General features: G+C 36.1%; 1 protein-coding gene across 4 annotated transcripts in view; it reads right to left on the reverse strand.

The window, feature by feature from the left end:
• Positions 1 to 133: 133 nt before the first annotated feature.
• JPH1 (junctophilin 1) overlaps positions 134 to 23,186 on the reverse strand; it is an 89,075-nt gene continuing 66,022 nt past the window's right edge. The window contains exons 4-6 of one of the 4 annotated variants that reach the window (XM_084281980.1): positions 13,551 to 14,215; positions 5,125 to 5,220; positions 134 to 3,262 (exon numbers count right to left, since the gene is read on the reverse strand). In XM_084281980.1, the coding sequence (XP_084138106.1) occupies positions 5,140 to 5,220; positions 13,551 to 14,215 (746 nt within the window). In that variant the 3' untranslated portion in view covers positions 134 to 3,262; positions 5,125 to 5,139. Of the gene's footprint in view, positions 5,019 to 5,124; positions 5,221 to 13,550; positions 14,216 to 23,186 lie in introns of all 4 variants that reach the window. The other 3 variants (XM_084281982.1, XM_084281979.1, XM_084281981.1) reach the window with 3 other exon arrangements.

Genomic DNA, 23,186 nt, shown 5'->3' on the forward strand with positions numbered 1-23,186 from the left:
GCATCTAAATTCTCCCAGATAACCAGTCTTGATTGATTGTGAAAAGCAAATGCATGAAACAAACAAATACTGACATGAATAAATTTAGATTATTGGGAAAAATGCTGCCACTTTTTTTTTTTTTTTAAATTAAAAAAAAAAAACAAAACAAAATAACATAGCTACATGAGAGATTTTGACAAATTCCATTACAGGTTCCATTTTTGCTTTTTTTTTTTTTTTTGAGGAGGCTGAGAGATTTCCCCAACAGTGATGACCACAACATAAACTGTTTAGACATGTACAGTTTTACTTTTTCTGTTAGTTTAAAAAACATTAACATTATAGACAATTTTCCTTAAAGATGTTGTGTATGGAAATTATGCTTCCAGATATCTCTTATTTTGCAGATTCCGTATTCTGTAGGAAAAAAAAATGAGATGGATTCTGTAGATGGCTCAGTTACAGTACATTGGCATATGCAGGTTCTTCCTCAGACTTAACATAATTTCTATTTTTTTTCTTCTTTCTTTGAATATTAAATGAGACTGAGAAGACGACTTCATTTGAAAGGCTTATTTAATTTCCAGTCTCTTCATTTTCTTTGTTTGATGAATTACATTTCCATATTAGAACAGTATGTAGAATTCTCCCCCCTGACTAAATGGTTCAAATGAGCTATGAATAAAACCATTTAGATATAATTCACAACCATGTTTTATAACGTGGTTTTATAACAACTAGCTAAGACTGTTACTGTATCTCACTATGTAGTGAATTTCTGCAGGCTTTTATCATTGCATCCAGGTTATTGTCAGTATCCTTTAATTAACTGTATCTTAATAGAGGTATTTATGGCTATACAATATGTTATTACAAGCTATGTAAATATTTCAAGTATTTTAATCAAATGCTTGTAAAGAGATGTTTACACCTTTTAGAGTCAGCGCTCAATTGTATTAATGATTTTTTCTCACCATACGTACATACCTGAAAGGCAATTTGTAGTGATATGTCATGAAATTTCTGCTATCAAACTGAATCTCCTTTTGGAACACAAATGGAAAATAAAGGACTAGATAAGCTGAACAGCAGTGATTTTTTTTTTTTTTTCCAGCTTTTGGCACCTCATCATCATTAATTTGCCTTTTTTTTTCTTTCTTACTTTTTTTTTTTTTTTTTTTTTTAAATTTCTGTGTACAGTCTACACATTGTTTAGTCAGATAAATGGAATTGCCCAAGAAAGCAGACCTCAAATTAAAAGGTAGGAGCTTGTTGCCTATGGCATCAGCGGTCAAACACATGGCTCTGCCTGGAGAAACTGCTTTGCCTGGGAAAAAAAAGTCCTTGCACTAAACTTGGGTAAAATTTTCAATGCCAGAACGAATCGTGGTGCATTAAGTAGCATCATGTGCCCGTGTTTTTTTTTTTATTTATTTTATTTTATTTTATTTTTTCTTAGGCATGGCAGATGCTTTCCCATGTAAAACCATTTACAACTGATATAAGCTACTGGTAAAAACATTTCAGAGAAGAACTGTCCATCTGCTTTCAGACACCATAGAAAAAATGTTGTATTTCTATGTACGTTGATTTTTAAGAATTATGAACACTGATAAGCAGGGAAAGATACCATATTTGTCAGCTGATTATGGAAATGTTTTTTTCTTCTGTTTCTCAGCAAATCCTTTGCTTGTTGTTTTTAAGATTTACATATGCTTGAATATGTTATCATATTCATAGAACTGAAGAAATACTTTAACTTTACTTTTTTAAACAAGTAAAATATGATACCGATCTCGAAATGTCAGTGATCAGCGTAGATCACAAAATGCAGCTCAGTGACATCTGTTTAAGATTTTTGAGAATGCCTTTTTCTCTACTTGAAAAGTCAAAATTTTCCTTAGGGAATAGGTTATTATGTAGAAAATAGAAATTCTAAAAATTAAACTCCATGCTGGTAGAATTTAGAAAAATAAGACAGCAACAATTCCTTCAAATATTACTATGAATAAGTTTCCATTGAAAATGCTAATAACATTTGCTCTCCTTTATAACTAACCATTAGAATTCCAATACAGTTGACTAGTAATCTGAACAGGAATCCAAAAGCAGAATTCTGAGCTGATTTACTAGTTCAGCAAATGTGTTGGCTTTAAGAAAACTCTAAAAGTGACGTTGCTTTTTGTAAAATGTGGTTCACATTTCTTCACTTCATTTTGAGTCTGTGAAAACCCGGAGAAGGAAGGAAGTCTAAAAAAGTTATTTGCTTACAGGAACAGCTCTTAATGGACCAATCATTGATTGAAACCAGACTGATTAAACCATCTCTGTAGTGGGAGCATAATTTAAGATACTACATTTACACACATACAAAAATTTTGTATCAAAAGATAAAAGACACATGGGGAAATTTGCCATTTTTTTTTTTTCCATTTAAAAACATTTCCTAGAATGATTTTGTTGAAAACAGGAACTCACAGTGATTTGAAAGGGGCCACAACTTCACCAATTTTCCAGGTTCATTTCTTGTTTATTGAATTTGTTAGAAAAATTGTTTCTGGAGAGTGCAAAAAGTAATTCTTAAACAGGAAGAACTAGTCTGAAACTCTATTAATAACCAACTTATTTTTATTAGAGCAAATACAGTTGTGAAAACTGTACATTATACATTTTGGGTCAAGAATTATAAATAAACTCATAGATAAAGAGTTCATTCTTTGACAGCAAGAAACTTTAAATAGACAAAATGACATTATTAAGTACATTGGCAGGCTTCATTGTGCTGTCCAAAATGTAGTGTACAGTATAACAACCAATTATAAATAGCCTTTCATGTAAAATACAGCTGTGCACATTTTAGAAAAATACCAACAATTTGTTTGAGCTTTGTTTTAAAAAAGCTTATAAATCATACATATTTATAAATGGTACTAACATGCTTACTTAAATTTATAAACATTTTCATAAGATTTGTTACCCATTATTTCCAGAGCATATAGTATTTTAAATAAACATTTAATAGGAATTAAATATGTCAGTTACAAAATTACCTCCCATGTAAGGAGATGGGGTGATTTCACTGTTTGAACATTTTGTCCATTATGTCAAGGCTTAAACAGTAACTTTTAAAACTTTTTTCTTATTTAAAAATTACTTCCCTAAATTTAAAACACAATTTTGACTCTTTAAAAAATAAATATACAAGTTTTATTTTCATTTGCTCTCTTTCTGCTTTCTTCTTTATCCACACTGGTCAAAACACAGGATTCTCAACATACTTCTGTAAAAAACACCACGGTGTTACTGCCCTGCTTAGAGCTGCTTTGCTGCACAATATTCAGTCTGCACCTATATTACTTTAATATGCTGCATCAAAAGATAGCTAATGTACTCTTAAGAATGTTGCCCATTACACCATGCAAACACTTACAAAGTTTACAAACATGTTCAAAAACTATATTGTATGAAATATTGTCTAAGAGAGATAAAATAAACCGTAATACAAGCCCTTTGCTTTTTGTATTTTGAAATTAAAATATTTACTTTCCAAATGATCACACCATATATTTTCAGTAAATAAGCATGCTTTTGATTAATATAGGGTACAGTAATTACAGTATAATGGCACATAAAAGAAACATGATCACATAATTGTAACAAAGGGCAGTGAAACTACTTAAGACAAACTTTCCAAATGAAAAAAAATTGAGGCTTTTTTAATGCTGAGGTAAAATTATAAATGGACTTCAAAGACACTGAAGGCATTGAATTGATAAACAATCACTTAACATGTCTAAATGCTCTACCTGAATGTATTCAACACAAATCTAGTGTTTAAAAATTACGAAAATTTATTGTGAGCATTAGCTAGCTTAACTGTAACTTGTATTAATATGCACTCAGACAAGACTTCATTTTAACTGCTGGCAAAATACCTCAGTGCTGAAACATAATAATTCAAATCACCAATTACCACAGCACCAGAATTAAAAAAAAAAAAAAAAAAAAAAAAAGTCAACATGCAAACCCCATATCTTGTCTTTCTCAGATTATTCTGGTATTTCACCTCCTGTTTAGAATGTGCTGATATCAACTTCAGATTAATTTTTTTATTAGGAATAATTTGCTTGCTATTAGCATAAGTGTTTGATCATTTTTAGGAAGATATCAACAGCGTTAAATTTTGCAGTCATGGTAAATTACTTCCTAAACCTTAAAGCAAAAAGACTCCTCAGGTTTAGGAAAATGAATTAAAGAATGACATCTTCATATTAGAAAAAGAGGTCTCCTCTTCTGCTTCTGCCGCTAGGCAGAACTGGTAGTGCTCTCCAGGTTGGACTACACGCTATGTTATGGCTATACATCAAATTTCATAAACAACGAATGAACAGAATCATGCACAGGCAAATGAAATTCGATCTCCCAGAACACTGCAGGAGATGTTAAAAGCAGCAGGTAATGGAATAAGACTGGTGACTGATGCTGCTAACTATTTCTTCTAATGAGATAGGAGTGAACGCTGGAATCACTTCCACAGCAACAGAATCCTCTGACCACATTCCTCTGGCAGTCGTTTTCCCATCTCCCCACTAAAAACATCAGACGGTAAAATAGTAAGGCAGCTGTTAGCTTCCATCAACAAAAAGTGCAGCTCCGTACATTTCCAGTTTAGTCACACTCTGCTGGAACAGATGGAGAAGCCAACGCACTTCACGGGCAGGGCTGCTTCAGCAGATTATTTTGTTTGTTTTCCGACATGGCTGCTTGCTTCAGCTTTCAGAGGACCCCAAAGCCACAAACCATCAGCAGAGAAACTGATCTGGGCCCCTGGCTGAATTTTCCAAGTTTCATCTCTCTTGCGCCCATCCTAACGCCAAGCCTCCTTCCCTGTGTCTGAGTATGCCTGGTGCCATTTAACAGGCTGATGACACAACTGCAGAGAACTGTGGGCTAACACCACTAGTTGTCATGACTTCACTGAAGGGTCAAAACAGTTACATAATTAAATAACTATGTTGAATCACATTCAGGCATAGCTAAAATTAAAGTAGGGAACGTTAAAAGTATGCAAATAAATTCAATCTTTATAATTTGAGGTGGGGTGGATGTGGTGATTGCATATGAAAACAAGACCTTGCTTACCTTTTCTAATTCCAATCAAGTTAGAAAATGGACAAAAAGAATGGCTAAACCAATATTCAACAGCATTACCAGGGCAATCATGACTGAATTAGGGCCCTGAAAATGAAATAAAGATAACAAAATTAATGCAACCTTCCACACAGTGCACAGCAACAAACAGGATCTGACTTTATCATTTCTACCATTTTTGACTTCGGTATGAAAGATTACTTAAATATCAAAGATACGGACTCTGCTCCTGAAACTTAGCTATTACTCTTGGTTTTCAAGTGAGCTAAATATTACCTCTTTGAATATTAACTGGATAAATACAGGTAAGTATATTATCACATTGTTCTCAATCACACTGGGAATAACGGTCTGACAACTGACTGTACAAACAAATGAAAACAAACTCATAAACACAAAAAATGGTGTCAGCTAAAAATAAAACAAAATAAAGGACGCAAACTTGAAGCCAGAGCACCGTTCCTCATTCATGCAGTGGGTTCTTTCCCTGATGCCAACTAATTTCAAAACAGGAGTTTTTGCGTGATGCTGTGTGATGCTCTTTTTGTTGTTGTTAACCAAATGACAAAAAAATAGTTATTCCTACTCCACCAAAAATCCCTAGCTATGTTTCCATTACAGATGAAAAAAAAAAAAAAAAGATTTTTCATCTGCAAAATTAAAAATTTGTTTTGATCTACTTTGACACTTGGTCATAAATCCTTATCTCATATACCTATTTAGTGAATAGATGAAAAGCCAAAATACTCCTTCCCTTCCTAGCTAGAGCTAAACTTGGCTAGAAAATGAGCTCTTGATTATTACATAATTTTATTCTTTCTGTGAAGGCAAGTAACAAAATTTTTAATTCTTTTCACCACTTCTAGAAACATTTTTTTTAACATGGATGATAAACAATGTGAAACACTGTATTCAACAGATGGAAATTCTCAATTCTTCCATTCTTCTCTTAAGTAGTATTTGGTATAATACAAAATATTTTCACAGAGATTTGTATATGTTTCTATTTTAAGGTGCACATTTTGTTCAAGTAGAAACAGAAAAACTCCTCACTCAGACAATATTTTCCTAAAACACAAGAAAGCCCATGAGAAAATGTCTCTAGAAAACTGATCTACATAAGGATCACTGGCTCCCATAAGAATGAATCCATTTAATTAGAAATTATGTATTTTTGTTTTTGTTTTTGTTTTTTTGACATTTCACAAGAAGCTTGCTTTGTAGAAATTCATTATGCTTCACGGCAGTGGTAACGTTAGCTATGTAACCTCTGGAATGTTAAAGTATAAGAATTTGCTCTAAGAAATTTGCATTAGCAGTGTAATTGGGAAACAGTATTTGTGCCACTATCGTACCACATGCTCTCATCCTGAAACGGCCCCATGAAACACTTTCTACCAGAATACACCTTTACACAGTAGTAAAGATAGCAGGGCAGATGTGGACTGCTAAGTTCTTGAATAAGTCACAAAATAAGTTTTGCCAAGCACTGCTTAAACCCTGAGGGAGTTTAACCCCATTTGGCACTTCTATTCATATAGGTTATGAAGTTCCCTTTGAAGTTCCCTTATTCAGAAATATATGTACCTATGCCAAGAAACTATGGGTAATTGTATTAGCAACATTTGCCTTTTGCTTAGTGGCAGAATGTCAAAAATATTCACTAGAAAATCGAAGACTAGGGCTTAGGGTCACCTTATTCAAAGGGATTTTGAATACCAGGTTCCCACTTACCAGTGGTATTGTTTAACCATCGGGTCACAGAACAGAAGTGGAACCATCCTACTGGAAGCAAGCCACTATGCGCCAAAGAATCTGAGATGCTTGGTGACAGAGAACAGGTATGAAACTAGAGCATGTTTCAGGTATGGTTATGTTTCTGACCACAGGACTGTTAGCAGCCTAGCTGTGGTAGTGTGCAACTTGGGCTTCATTTCTTCCTTCTCTTTCTGGCACTGTCACAATTGTGATAGCTGTGGTTCTTCTGTACTTTCATACTGTGAAGGAAATCCAAGTACCTACCAATACATTCAGAACTGATGACTCCCCCCAAATGATGTCTGAAAATTGTGAGATTTATGCATGAAAGCCATATTGAAAGACTTTGAACAACAAAATATGCTTAACTGGAAACAACAGCTAACTTGAGGATTTCTCAGTTTGGCAATGTTGAATGTTGGTGTCAACACCCTCAGACTGAATTAATCTTTCTTTTGCAAAAAGAATCCCAGAATCTCATATGACAAACTAAAATAATACATACACGCTAATGATACATATCACCTGGCAAGGAGTGTGATTACACTACTGATTTGTACTCAGATTTGGATTCAGCATCTGTAGGGACTCAGTGTAACCAAAATCAAATCGATAGATCCTTTGTAGCTTGGGCTCCCACGTAAAAATTTTACAGTTACACTACATAGGAATTGCAATTAACCGTGAAGGAGATCAATGCCTAAAGCCAATAAAATTTACTGGGATTTGGGTGTCTAGCACTTTACATATTTTAAAATAACATTCACGGAAATCAAGTTGACTTACTCCTACTGAAGTCCTGCTGGGAATTGACAGGAGCCAGGAACTTATTCATTACCTAAAATATCCTGAAACAGCATCCTGATAGCTGCAAGACAGAGTTTGGCTGAATGGCAAATTGGGACTACAGCTCAAACAGCAACTCGGTATCATTAGTGCACAGTCTTGCAGAATTAAGTCTGGAGAAGGAAGAGGGAACTTCTCTACAGATGCATCTATCAGGTTAGACAGGTTTAATAATCTCATTACGGTAACATTAGACAAATTGGGTAAAAAAATAAGGGGTGTGTTCTGAATCAAGAGATCTCTCATTGTGAATCAAGAGATCTCACCTACAAAGACAGAAGAAAGTGACATGTTAAGAACTTGGTTGCTGAATTTATATGAAGATCAAAGAAAAATGTGTAATCTATTTATGATAATAATCATAATAGATTATGCATAATAGATTATGCTTTTAAGATAGTTTATGCTTTAGACAAAGAAACCTCATCTCCTTTAGCCTGCATTTCATTTCCTATTCTCCTAAGACATTGAGCCCACAGCAGTTTCCTGATACACTAGTAAATGATCAGAGTATTTGTAGAGTGCATGGTTATTATTCAGTAAACCACTACCTGTCTATAGACACTTATGAAATGAACATTTAACGCTTTAAGACAAATACCATAAATAAGACTTTGGTGTCCTGCACGGGCTTAAAATAGCAAAAGCCAAAATTAGTCTGAAGAGTCCAAGAGTGACTAGCACAGGTGCAATAAAGAAGCTGTAGCAGAAAAAGTCCAGACCTGCTCAGAAACTGCTCTTCTAGCTTCTAGTACGTCAGCCACTTACGCAGTTGAAAATATATCCACACATTAGGTTTTAAAATGTGAAGCAAAGAAAGTTGTTTTCTTAAAATGTAGAGCCAGGAAGTATTAAGACTAGTATTATAATCCCATCACATTAGGAATGTCAATTAAATTTAGCATGAAGTTCTTGCTCAGAGTGTTTTTTTTTTAGGATCAGGCAAATACTGGTCTATTTTTCTAACGTCATGTTAGCTATATCCCTTACTAACTGGATGCTAAGTGAACAAAGAGATGGAAGTAGAAACACTAGGTAACATTCAGCTAAATGCAATGATTTAGACAGAGGTAAAAAGCAAGCTAAACAGTCCATGTAGCTTAAAAATCTTGACCTACAAACCAAAACAGAAAAACCCTGGCATTATCGTAGAACACTAGTGCCTGTGCTTCTCTCCATCCTAGGGCAACACAGGGACACGTCAGACAAATCAAATGTGTACTCATAAATATACACTACAATGGTATTTTTTTTTTGCAATTCAGTCCTATTTTTTATCCAAATCCAAGACAATCACAAATCACCTCTCAGTCAAGGTGTGATAGCAGCATGCAAGTTGATACTGGGGCTAGAGGCTGCTAATGTACAATTAGAAACAACAATTAGTACTGGTTTGTGGTTAAATGTCTGTGCACTCTTAATACTGCATTCTTTATGTAAAATAACCTGAACGTTCCTAATGGTCAGTGAAAAAAGGATAATTTGCTTTCCATTTAATAGGGTAAATGTTTACAAACAGGCCACTATTTTGGAGCAGTTGATGAACAGGGACTTTGGCACAGTGTTTTTATGCATGTTTTCACCTTGATGAAACTGTGACAGACTCCTATGGCTCTTTCTTACAGCTCAGAAATGATTCAAAACTTTAATTTTGAACATTAGAAAATAAGAATGTAGAGAAATACATTTATATACTTTAAGTGCAGTGTGGGCATAAGTATGTGCTGATATTTTTCAAGTATAATGCCAGAAATGGAGATACTAAAAGAATCAATACTGTTGCTGTAACAAATTTATTGCACAGATAATTTCCAATAACATTCTTAAGGATATAACAGATTCACAGAAAATATGATCCATGAATTTTATTAATAAAATAGGTGTCACAAACTTCTCTGTAAATAAAGTTGTTTAATGTTCTTAATCCAAATTAACACATATGGATATCTTAAAGGTCTACGTTTCATTCAGATGTGAGAAATGGCTTCGATTTGTAAGCATGGAAGGAAGAACTGAAAATTGTATGTCTTATATCTACGTTTTTAATGCACTCTCACTGGAAAGCCAGAAAAAGCACAGCATAATTTTACTGAACACTTTCAAATAACCTAATGAAAGTGCTCAATGAATGTTATATGTTAATATTTTATAACCAAACCATGTTTTCTCACTGTCTTTTCATGGGAGTGGGAGTTTGTTTTCTTTTTATCCTAACAAGTATATTTTTAAAATTTTAGGGAGGATCTAATGCAGATGTGCTTTCAAATCACAACAAAATTATTTGTCAGGATGAATAGAGAGCAATTGCAATTCTGAATAAAATAAAATAATTCTCTAAAGCAGCCCTAGTATTCTAAATTCTCTTAACATTCAGAACTGCTTGGGATAAAGAGAAGTACACTAATCTGTTTTTTCCTCAGCAATTCACTTTTAGGAAACTCATTCTACAGGGGCAAATTTATAGACACAAGTGGAAGATATCTTTGAAAAATAAACATTCTACATATCCTTCAAAATGTTGTTATATTAAAAATGAGTTCCTAATCTCTACCTTCTCTCCTTATTGAGAGTAAGAGTAATGCATTCAGTGTGCTCCAAATGAAGCATAAGGACAGATCCTAGATGACCTATAATACCAGTAAACAAACAGTAGCTAATGTACAATATCTGATTACTCTTCCACCTTTCCTGGTAATAGGCTATAACTTCACAGTCCTTATCCTGATTGTTCTATAAGGTCAATAAACAGCTGTTTAGCTGCTTGGTTTCTTAATTTGAAGACTCCATCAGCTCCAAACCATGATTTTGTCTGGTTGCAATGAAAGAAAAATAAAGACTATTTCTAGCCACATATTTTCACCAAAGCTGAGTGAAAAATTTCAAATCAGGCTGAAATTCTGTGTGTGCTCACTTGACACTTACAAGCCTGACAGCTTTGTGTTACCCCAGATAGGAGTCATATCTGTGAGATTTGAAAGGTTAAAGGGCTGTTATCAGCTGTAATACAGATTTGCAGATTACAAAACCACTGTGAACATCTAGTTTGACCTGCACAAAACAGAATATAAGCTTTCTGCTAAACTACAGGATGTCATCTTGGCAAAATGCTCATTATTGAACTATTCAGTGATCACTAATGAAAACTGATGTTACATGTAATTAATCTCATTAATACTGACTTAAATTAAGATTTATAATCTAAATCTGTCCAGCTTCAACTTTCACCTGCTTGTTCTTATACAATTGCCTATTAGCTTGGGAAACTATTTTATGAAGTGGACATACAAAGTGTGATTTAATTTGTCAAACAGTTTTTCTGCCTTGAATATCTGAATCCTTCATTGTAACACATTTTATTTACTCTTGAAGCTCTTCACAGGTATTTCCCTTAAGGTTTTTACATTTTAAATCTCTGATTTATGGACACTGTGTTTTGTTCCAGAAGTGGTTGCACCAGTGCCAAAAACAGATAAAATAGTCTCCCATGTACTCTTGCTTAATCTTTCCTGTTGATAAATCTAAGGATTATACTAACGCTTCTCATCAACAGCAGACTGGGAGCTCATCCTCAGTTGCCTCTCTTGCTCCTGATCTACCAGCCTTTTCCATTTTCCCTGCTGCATGTCCAGGCTTTATCAACTGTCTTTCAACATACAATCTTGTATTTCGCTGTACTACAGATAGATAATTATACTTGCATCTTCTCTATATGGTGATTTGGATCAGTTTGTACTGGTTATCTGTCGTCTTCATTATTTATCAGCTTCCTAGTCTCTGTGTCTTCTGCAAACTTTATGGGCAACATATTTATGTTCTCTTCCATGTCAATAGTAAGCACGTTAATAAAGCAGTGCAGCAGAATTAATCCAAGAATGACCTCACCAGCATAATACCGAATTACCAAATTACTGTTTCTTTTTTTTTTTTTCAATTACTTTTTGAAAATCCTCAGTCTTTTAAAAATGATTTTAATGTGCCATTTAGTCTTTGCTTTACTGTGGCTTCATTGTCATAATAAATAACTGTGTAAAAGCAAATCAAGTGACCTTCTTGATTGAGGGTATCCATATGAAGATGACAAGCTTATCTGACAAGATCTTTTACAATGCATGGCGGTTGGAAATTCTTTTACCTTTCAATTTTGAAATTATTTATTAATGAAGTTTGGTGTCATTCAACTGTTTTACCTGAGCTCAGTGTTAGACTAGCAGGATCTCATTAATTGGGTCATTCTGTTTATCCTGTTTTAATAATGACAAAGTTATTTTTCTGCTGGAGTACCAAAAACAATTCAGACAAATAATGCTTATTAAAAAATTATCACAATTATTTAGACCTCCTCATTTGCTAGAGGTTAACTCCAGGATCTAAAACTAATGTATTCCCAAGTTTCTCTTGGGCAGCAATAATTTTATTATCATCAGAGGTTCTGAATACAAAAAAAATCTCTCTTTTTTTTTTTTTAAACACAGAATAGAAATGCTTATTAATTATTTATCCTTTTCAGCATATCTATTGTTAATTCTGTTATTTCTAAACAATATTCAGATTCATCGTGATCTGAATATTTTAGTTTTAGATTTAATATCTTTAGTATTTCAGTTTTAAATTTACTTCTCCATTTCCTGATAGAGAAAGCTGGATTTTAAATTTCACACTAAAACCCAAGCATTGTTAGAAGTCTGCATTTTAAAACAATACATATTTAGATGCAAAATTGCCTTTTTTTTCAGAGACTACAGTCAATGCAGAGAGGAAAATGAAGATAGGAGAATGTCTGGACTGTCAGAATGTCAGACTGAAGGGGAGCATCCTGCCCCCAACAGTAGTCAAAAGCAGACCTATGAGATCAGAGCAAGTGTGTACAGGGATTCTTCTTCCCAAATACCCTCTAGTCTCCAACAACTTGTTGCTTAAAAAATTCCTAAGCTCTTGAGGTGGTATCCTTGTACTAATAATTCTCAATGGACTTTTCCTTAAATATGTCTGTCATCTCTGGAGCCCATACAGACTTCTGACTGCTTTTTTGCCTTTGATGTTCTTTGACCTGAAGTTCCAAAAACGCAACACATGCTGGCTAGACTACAATATACTGCATAAATTTAATTGAATGTCAAATAAATTGTCATTACCAGGTTTTCATGCTTTTCAAAATTACCTTTCTTTAAGCAAATGAACATAACCCCTGTGTTGATACTAATTACATTGAAATGTACTGTAAGGGTAGCTGTAAATTATACAGCTCCTGATGACAATCATCAGTTCCTTAGGCACTTTAACAAATGATAGGGAAAAATTGCTGAATTTTATTTTTAACAAGATTTTTGGAAGAAGCTACAGAATGTGCAGTAATTTCTATATCACGGCAAAAGCCTAGCTGTGCAACTTCTAGTAGTGCCCAATTATCCACTGAGGCACAATAAACATTGCTTTGAAGAAAAGACACAGAAAGATATTTAAATGTATATTTGCAAATATGCATGCACACACACACACAAAACACATAAATAAACACACACACACATACTTTTAAGGAATATACAATACTCTTGTGTTTATGGATGCAATAGAGATTTATATTTCAGAAGTCTGTCACTATCTGGCTATCAACTCTCCTTTCCCAATTTTCAAAAAGAATATTATTAAGGCTTGGAACGAGTGTTCCCCACTCCAGTTGGGTGGGTTCTAGGTAGCAGACTGTATGCAGATAATGACTTAACTGAAGTCTGGGCCTTGCCTGTCTTTAGTCTGAAAAGCTCAGCACTAAGACGGAAAAGGGCAGTGAAGGTGAAAAGCTTTCCTGTAGTACTTACCGAGCTGTTTGCTACTTCTTTTTCCACTGCTGAAGATGACTCATTATTAGCTGGATTCTTTGGTGCAGCAATTTCTGGTTTCTTAACTTTTGTATCAGGTTTGTTTTCTTTGGCATCTGGCTTACCCCCAGATCTAGCAGGACTTGGTTTCTGTGAGGGTGGTATCCGTGCAAGCGTTGATGGTAATGGGTTGACATATTCATCATCTTCTTCCCTGAGCTCCTGTGGAAGCACTGTTGGATTCATTTTTACATAATAGCCATGGTAGTGACCATGCAGCTCCCCATTCTCTGTGCTGATGGGATTGTGATGGGCTGAAAACTTTGACTGGTGTTTCACAGCCACCTCCTCCTTCACTGGTGCTTTTGAATATAAAGGCTTGTTAACTGTGGCTGTTATATTCTCAGTGGCTAAAAGCTTTTTTTCTTGATTGAGTCTTGCCCCAGAAGTGGAGCTTTGCCTTTTCAGATGTTTTGAAGGAGAAGGCTCAGAAGGAAGAGGAGGACTATGCCTCGGACTTGCCTCTGGGGTTCGAGGGGGTGTAGTACCTTTTCGATAAAAGTGAGGTGATTCTTTTGGGGTTGTTGGTTTTTCCTGAACTTTTTCTTCAGTTTTTTCTTTCACCTCCATTCCTTCTTGAAATTTTTGTTTGATATAATCAGGACCTGGAAAATAGTATAATAAAAATATTAAGATTAAAACAAAATTAAGACTTCACAGTAAAATTATTGCATTGGGATGTCAGACTAGCTGGTATTGCTAAAATATTGGGGAAGGGGGTGTTACTCAAAAATTCACCGACTTCTGTAGAGATTTACTATAACTGACTTTCTAGTTGAAGTTACTGTAGTTTTTGATAATTCTTGGGACTCCTTACTGATTTGGTTCAGTCACTTTATGTCTTCAGCTTTGCAAAGGGTAAAAAGGATATAAACAATCTCTGAGGAAAGTCTGAGGGACTGAAAACTGACTTACCTCACATATCTATCTATCTATTTTTTTTTTTAAGAGCTATGTTTTGAGGTATGCTTTGCTTAATTACCCTAATCTATTTAACTTCTACCCTCATGATGATAGCATCTATTTGACATGGAAGTGTTTAACAATCAGAATGCAATATCTCTTCTGCCCTTATAACCCACAGTTTTTTTTTGTTGTTGTTGTTGTTTTTTTTTTTGTTTTTTTTTTTTGTCCCTCTGTATGTGTGCACATCAGCTTATCTTACATAGATATATGTGCCTTGAACTCTGATGCACATTGGCTTTGTCTTCCTAACCTGATCACACTTACCGTATGAAGACCCGGGTTAACCCCACTAGTGGATAACACAGTTCTGCTTTGAGGTTAGGAAGACAAATTCTCTCACATTCACTAGGGAAATACTTATATAACAGCCAGTATGAAGGATATACTTGCACTAAATCCTAGCAAAACACCCATGAGCACACTCACCACCAGTGAGGACTCAGTGATCAAGGTGTATTTTTATGCACTTGTTCACATAAAGACAAGCTGCCTGAGATGTTTTGCTCCAGGTTTTGGTTGTCTGATTTAACAGTTTAGTGGAAAGACGGGAACAAACACTCTGTTGATGGAATTAAATTGCTGTAAATCTGTCTGTATTGTGGGCAGCATTATCTAAATTTCTTCCTAGGGGCCACATCCCAGATTCCAGGATCGAGCCTGCGAGAAGTCAGAAATGGGGAACCCTGTTATACAGTGCAACTCTTTCTCTGCTTCTGTCTTTGCTAATACAGCTACTTTCCTTTGATTTCTTTATCTTCTGTAAGTGAGGCTTATTTGTGTTTCATGTCAGAAATTCTGTGCCCAGAGAAAAATGTCTGCACACAATTTTCTCCTTTGAGTTTCTAGGAGGTTCTAGCTGCGCTAGGCAGATACCATATTTTTACAGATGCCAGGAGCATATGCATCACTACACAACACTGAGATGAGAGGAAGGAACAAAGAGCAGCATGAAGTTTTCGGAAGTTATGAATCATCTGTTAAGTAAACATTGCTGAGAATGAGAATTACTCGGCATGGAATTGCTTTTGAGGAGGAGGAGAATCACAAGGTTTTTGGTATCTTTGAAAACCACTGGTGAAAACAGGGAGTTGTTGAAAAAGAAGGCTGGACTTAGACAAGCCAGGATTTGTTCTCAAATGATGTTTGAAGAGGATGTTTTGAGGAGGTAAGCCTGCACAAAAGGACTGGACTAAAAGCTTGGTTCTTAGGGAATTTTGTAAACTTCTTGGTAAAAGGGAAAGGCAGCACAACACAAAGTTGACATGTATGAAATCACAATTACAATCCAAATTCACAAAATTCTCTTTCATGCAGGGGGTTTCCTTCTGTCTTTGCTGAGATGCATAAGATACTGAGGTTTTAAGCATGCATAAACTTTGGTTTTCTTCTCTTTGTCACATGGGATAAAACTAGGGGTATAAAGTGAAAAAGATCAAGAGCTCTGCCTGACCTTTAAACCCAAGCCATGGAGCTGTCAATTTGCAATGACTATTTATTACAGACACATCTACATTTATGCTAGACTGCTCCTTATGATGTGAGCACCTCAGGCTGGAACACCCTCTCTTCAGCCTTAGAGTGCTGGTCAGGTGGCATCCAAATTGATCTTGTGCGTACTCTCTATAGAAGGCTGCTGCAGCACTTTCTGTTTCTGACCTACCTAGAAAACTCACATCCTGCAACAGCTCTCCACTGCCCAATATGTGTAAATATCTGACATTTACTAATATATCACAGCACTTGGACTGAAGGTACTTTGGTAAGAAGCATGCCTGGGCCTCACAAAATGTCAGCCTTCTCCACTGTTACCTGTGATCACCTAAAAGCCTTCCATGACTGAACAGAGTGACTGCCTCCTCCCAAAACCTCCAGACAATTTTGGAATTTCTGAACCAAGGAGGGAGCCAGGTCTTGGCTGCTCATGTCTCCGTGTAGAGCGAAAAACAAATAAACAACAACAACAACAACAAATCAACAAAAAATATCTTTAACTGGAACTCTGTGATTCTCTGATTCTGTGAACTCTCCAAGGAAGTTAACTGTCAACAGGCTAAAAGTGTCATATTTTTACTGGGTATTTGGCAGCATTTGATGCTAAGTGACACTGAGCCCCACTAGAGACGGCTGTAGCTCTCAGCATTGAAGTATAGTCTGAGGTGTCTGATAAGACACAGAGCAATTGCTTCAACATAACAGAGCAAACCCCCTCCCATCCCCAAGCCCTCTAGTACATCACATACGACTATTAAAGATACATCCTTTGCCTCCAACCCTGCCAGACATGTCTTTCTGACACTTGAATTCTTGGCTCTGTTCTGAAGTTAGCTTTGGAGATTTGCCAAGGACTTTTTTTACGTTTGTTCACTGTATTCAGTACAATCAGGTTATGCACCTGTCTGAACCACTGACTCCAAGCAGAAAGAACACAGTTCCTGCTTTCTTCTGAGGACTACGAATACTTGTCAGGACTTAGCATGCCCCCATTGTTAAAGGCATTATCTAACAATAGAGACATGGGCCACAGACTCCTCCTTTTTCTTCTGTGTAAGTGCACTCAACAGCCTGATTCTGAAGGAACGAGAGCCATAGGCATTTGGAAAGGGAGTCACTAACATTTGATCCTAGAAGGTGGCTTAGCTGCCTGTAATTTATAAGGAATCCTTTATAGGATTTGAAGGTGGGAAGAAGGTAGGGTTGTCTTACCTGTCTAGGAAATAATCATGGAGTTCTGTTCTGTTTTTAGTTCGAGAAATATGTAGATATATTATCACATATGATAATTCTGTGTGCCTAAGAAGAACCTGATCTGGAAAGCAGAACCAAGACATGTTTTCTAACCAAGATCAAGTTTCTTTGTAGATGAACCTATCTGTTTTCTCCTGCTGATTTGCTCATCCTGCTACCACCTGTTCAAAATTGATGTGCCTTTGCTGCTGAAGTTTAGATATGGGTCAGTTTTGGTTCATACAGCTAATTGTGAAGCCAGCAGTTGGATGGCACCCTAAAGTGTGAGTTAGTCAGCAGCTGACAGGAATACCCTCTGAAAATGGAAAGGACTGCGTGGATATGTGCAATGTGTGCATGTGGAGTTGGATCCTGTAGTGAGCTGCTCTGCTTTGAAGAGCATTTTATAGGATCATGAATCACAGAATATCCTGAACTCGGAAGGACCCATAAGGATTGTCAAGTCCAACTTCTGACTCCAGACAGGCTACCTAAAAAATAACCGTATGTCTGAGAGCATTTTCCAAATGGTTCTTGAACTGCAGCAGGTTCAGTGCCGTGACCACTGCCTTGGGGAGCCTGTCCCAGTGCCCGACCAATCTCTTGGTGCAGAGCCTTTTCCTAACACCCAGCCTGACCCTCCCCTGTCCCAGCTCCATGCCATTCCCTCGGGTCCTGTTGCTGTTCCCAGAGAGCAGAGCTCAGCACCTGCCCCTCCGCCCACCTTGTGAGGAAGCTGCAGGCTGCCATGAGGCCTCCCCTCAGCCTGCTCTGCTCTGGGCTGAACAAATGTCATTTAATGCTTTGGTTTGGTTGCAGACACATTCATAGTTCTTCTAAATCTAGAATTTCTTGTGGAGTTTTTGTGTAACATGTCCTTCCTCCTGGAAGGTCTCCAGTAAGTGATGTGACAGCATGGCCAGCCCTGTAAATGAGAAGAGAAGGGTGCCCTGGTTCTGCCATGGCATTTTTAGAGAGGTGACAGCCGCATGCTTTCTCCCATGGCCTAGTGAGGTATACATATCAGCAGCATGGCGCTGTTTCAGGATTGTGGCTCAAGCAGTGACTGAAAATGTCATCTTGCAGGATAGTGTAAATGCAGTCAGTGTTTCTGAAGAAGGCTAAGAAGACACTTTGTACCTTATCAGCTCAGAATTAAATCTGAAGCTCAAGACAGCTTACAGAATGCAGCTTGGATAGTGAGAAAAAAGATGTGCATATATATTCATAGATTCCAGCTTCAAGCTGTACGCTTGCCTATTCAGTCTGTCCAGTTTCACTGATTTTGGCCTCTGTGTGAAGAAGAAGAGATGAGGATGTGGGAATAGGGTGGGACCAAAGGAGGAAGAGTTCTGGAGGTGCTGAACGAACCAGGACTCCTTCCAGTAGGATTGGTGTCCCTTCAAGGAACAATTCTGAATTCCATAGTCAATATGCATAACTGAGTAACCTGGCATAAATCTCATTTCCACAACTTAATGACCTTTTGCCTCACTTTAGTATAATCATTTCTATATCCTCAAAATTATTAAGCTAATACTTCTTTTAATTGGAAAAGCAGTCCTATACAGTGACATATCAAAAACAAAAACAAAAACAAAAACAAAAAATATGATGCTTTGTGGTAGGACTGAAGGACAATACATTTTAAAAAAACAAACAAACAACAACAACAAAAAAAAAAACAACACACAAGAACACTTCTGTGGTTTCCTATTACTGTAAAGTAATACAGCAGTTCTTAGTAATATGCAGAATCAAAATATAATGGAATATTGAATTAAAACAGTACTATGTAAACTAAAATATACTATATTCTAGAATATTTTAGTTCAACACAGCACTATTTTCTGTAAGAGTTAATCTGTTGCATCCTGATCTCTGGTAACTTTATATTTACTCTAGTATGACCTTGGACATGCCTTACTTGGTCCATGTGTAAAGAGTCTACGCAGCAGACACTCAAGTTTGAAAGTTTTTCCCTGAACCAAAATTATCTAAGACAGGGAATTATGTTGATATCAACAAACAATTTCCACGGTAAACATTTTCACAGTGGCAGGAAAGTTGTGTGAAACTTCACTAGGACATAAAATCTGATTCTGGGTACAGCAAAAATTTGGGGAGAGTAGGTTTTTCTGAGCTAAATTTGAGACACTAAGCAATATGAATGAGAGCCTCTCACCATGCTATGACAGCTGATATTCCTGCAGTCCTGCACTGTTTGTGACTGAAGCAGGGTCCTCTAAGACCCTATAGACAAGTGCAGGCTACAGGACCTGGGTGTCTCTGGTCCTTTTGGTGGACTGGCATTCCACCTGTAAACTGGCTGGCTGTTGCACAAGAGGTGCATCCTCCTCATTCGCTTCCTCCTTTCCCCCTTCCTCTTTTTTCTCCTCCTGTTCTTATTTCTGAAGGCCAAGCTACAACCTTTAAATCACTTAAAAAGAAATTTGGATGGAAAGTGCTGTAATTATATACCCTCTGCAAAAATGCTAATTTGGGAATTACCTGGCATTACCTAAGAGACTTTACTTAATTAGGTCATCATAACTTGCATAACTATATTTAAAACCTAGAGGTTGATGTGTTCTTAACCACAGAGACTGATTTTGTTCTTCAGGCAAGTCTTCTCTATTTGTTCTTCACAGGAAAATGAAATACAGAGCAAAAATCACCTTTTTAGTATATGGAAATAGAATTTAGGTTCTTACTCCATGCTATTTTACAGTAAGTAAAAACAAACAAACAAAACAAAACAAAAAAGAAATAGCTTCTCTAAGAAAAAAAAAAAAAGCAACACAACTTTATTAATAAATGTCTTACAATTTCTTCATGATACTTCTTCCACTCTTTACTCTCCATTCTTACAATTCAGGAAAAAACAGTATTTCAATTATAAAATTATTTTAGTTGTCTTTTGAAGATGGAAAAAAGATGGCAATATCTATGTATGGCTATATCTATGTATGCTCCAGAAAATACTGTTTAAAGTACAAGTGGGGCTGAAATTTTGTGATTCAATTTCAAAGTACATTTGAAGCAATCATTAAGTATTTATTAGGAAACCTATTTCTGTTTTTTAAACTAGAATGCACATTATGTAACAGAACCTGACTAATTTTAGTACTATATAAAGAGTTAACTAATAACTGTAGCTGTGTTTTGACCTAACACATTTAATTCCCAGGTAACAAATGCCAATAGCTTCAAGAAAATTTATGTTGTGCTTCTAGATATATTCTATCCTGGAAGTGGATACTTTGATCCCTAATTCTGCTTACACATGTGCATTGTTAGCAGAAATACCCTCAGTCTTCACTGCAAGATTTACTTGATTGAATGGCGACAAGATCAAAGTTATTCTAACAGGATGCTGCAGTCCATATGCAAACTTCAGTGCAAATCATTGGTGGTACCAAGAAATGCCTCAAATCTGCCAAGGTTAGAGGCCCTGTTTTACTAAACTCCTGAATACTTCTTCAATAAAAGGAGTGAGTTTCTACTCTGAAAAGTTCACAATCTAAAAATACAACAGAAAAGGTAACAAAAGGGTTATGCCCATTTTACGGATGGGGGAACTAAAACAAGAGGAAATCACAGCCCAAAGCAAATGTTTCATCTGAATTCAATGGTAAGTTGTCAAAAAAACACTGTTACGCTTAAAACTTTGCAAAATTCTTGGTAAAGTGATAGCCTGAAGCTGCACAGGAAGTCTTGGTAAAATTTAGGGGTGGAATTTAAGTTTTCTGAGTAGCCAAAAGCTAACATAGGTTTTCAGTCTTAAGTCTGTGATGTGTCTCCACAAATGTCATCTTCCTGGAGAAACTGGAAACTGCTGAACTGGAATTCAACCATTGATTTTGTTTGTGTTTGGGAGAATGAAATAGTAAATGATGAATAGGTTATCTCAAGTTTCTAACTTCTCATTATATATCTGTACAAAACCAGGCCACAATATTATTGAAGCAAAACCTAAAGACTTAAGTTTCCAAGTGAACTCTACTAATTAAGGAAAAAAAAATCTTTTAGTAATGCAGATTGCTATATACTGTTTGAGAGATAAGCCAGTAAAATTCACCTGGTTTGTTATCTTCTGATATGATCAATTGTTTTTTAGAGAATCACTGTTGGCAACACTATCTGTGATCTCATGATAAGATTTATTTATTACTCTGATGAACATTCATAAAACCTTAGAAGTCTGGTGACATATCTGATGATCAATTAATACAGGACCTTTTATCCTACAAATATCCAAAATGCTAGCATGTTAGACTTCACAATAGGTTATCTATTTTATAATCATTCCTCAGTATTCAGGATGGAAACTAGGTGAGGAAAATAAAAATAATCATTTATCAGTCTGTTAAAATAAGAGATTCAATGAGTCATTAAGAAAGTGCAAATAACTATATTCAGTAAGTTTTAGAAAGACAGTTTTTTTATTATTGCTTCATTGTGGATATGCGTAGAGGGGGGGAAGAACTATAATTAACGTCACTAGTACTTCCTGTGTTTTATCCTTATTTTTCTGAAGACTATGCGTGTAACAGGAAAAAAGGCTTTTAACTGCTAGGCTACTGGCTTGAATTCAGCCCAAATGAATGGACGGCTGTGCAATGTCATGTATGAAACATGTTGATGAACACAGCAGAGTGTAGCTATGGTTATGGCTTTAGCAATGCTTGGCAGCCCTGTCAGCCATCTTGGCAGGCTGAACAGGGATGGAATGGGCCTGGAGTTGGAGAGTGTGGGATTGTAGCCATAGAGAAATCTATAATTGTCATCTAAGGTGCTCAAAGAGGCATAGGGCTCTGAGAGATGGGTTCTGCCTGATTTAGATATTGTAGTTCAGGATGTTTTTCCCCCAGCTGTCTGCAGCACCCTTCTAATGAATATAGTGTCCCTGCAGCAGAACACGGAAGGGTACAACTATTTCATGATTGGGCCAACATGCAGCAAAGTATGTGAGTCATCTGGTCCCCAGACAGCAAGAAGGTACCTGACTTGACTGTCAAGTGGGAGGTGGGATTCTCCTAAAAAGAAATACCCTCATTCCAGTGATGCACATGTATGTTATTTAATTTCTTACTTCTGAATGACATATACAGACCTCATTACCCTTTTTTGGTTGCACCTAGTTGGTTATGCCATCTCAAATAATGGCTCTCCTTCAGCATACGCGAGAATGTTTTAAACAGAAAATCATACATTGGCTAAAATTTAAAAATAAAGTTTATAACAAAAGAGAAATAAGAATTAAACTGTAAGGCATGGTTCACACTGTCTGTTGATATTTACAAGAAACCAAAGTTTGGATGCCATCTGATCATCATCATTTTAGCATCTGATGGCACCTACATTTCTGTGAGGTATTACCAACATTTTAAAGGCTAGTAAGCAGCTTCCCTAGCAAGGGTCAAATCAAAAATCTTGCCTGAATTATTATTATTTTTTTTTCTTTTTCTAGATGGAGATACCATGGTTGCCTAGGAAAGCAAACTACAAGGTAAACATGAGGGAGAAGACTGCATGTTTTGCATAATCCAAACATATCCTGAAATATAGTGTTTACTATTTGGGATGCCTTATAAACTTTCTTGATTGACTTTCACTCCTAAATCCTCATTTCCTCCTCCTCCCCCCTTGAAAATACCTTCCCTTTGCTGAAATTTTATCCAGCTTAGGCTTCTGTGTTTTTTTCAGTCTATTATTAACATTACTGCTTCCTTAAACACTATCCCTAGTAGTAGCTTTTCTTCTCCTACTGCACTGGAGGCAACAGGGATACTAGTGTGCTAGCATGTGCCAACAGTTGTACACTCACTAGATCCATGAACGTCATGGAGAATGATGCCTACGTGTATTTATTTTATGGAACTG

Source organism: Netta rufina, assembly GCF_964035555.1.
Source record: "Netta rufina genome assembly, chromosome: 2".
NCBI classification, from domain to species: domain Eukaryota; kingdom Metazoa; phylum Chordata; class Aves; order Anseriformes; family Anatidae; genus Netta; species Netta rufina.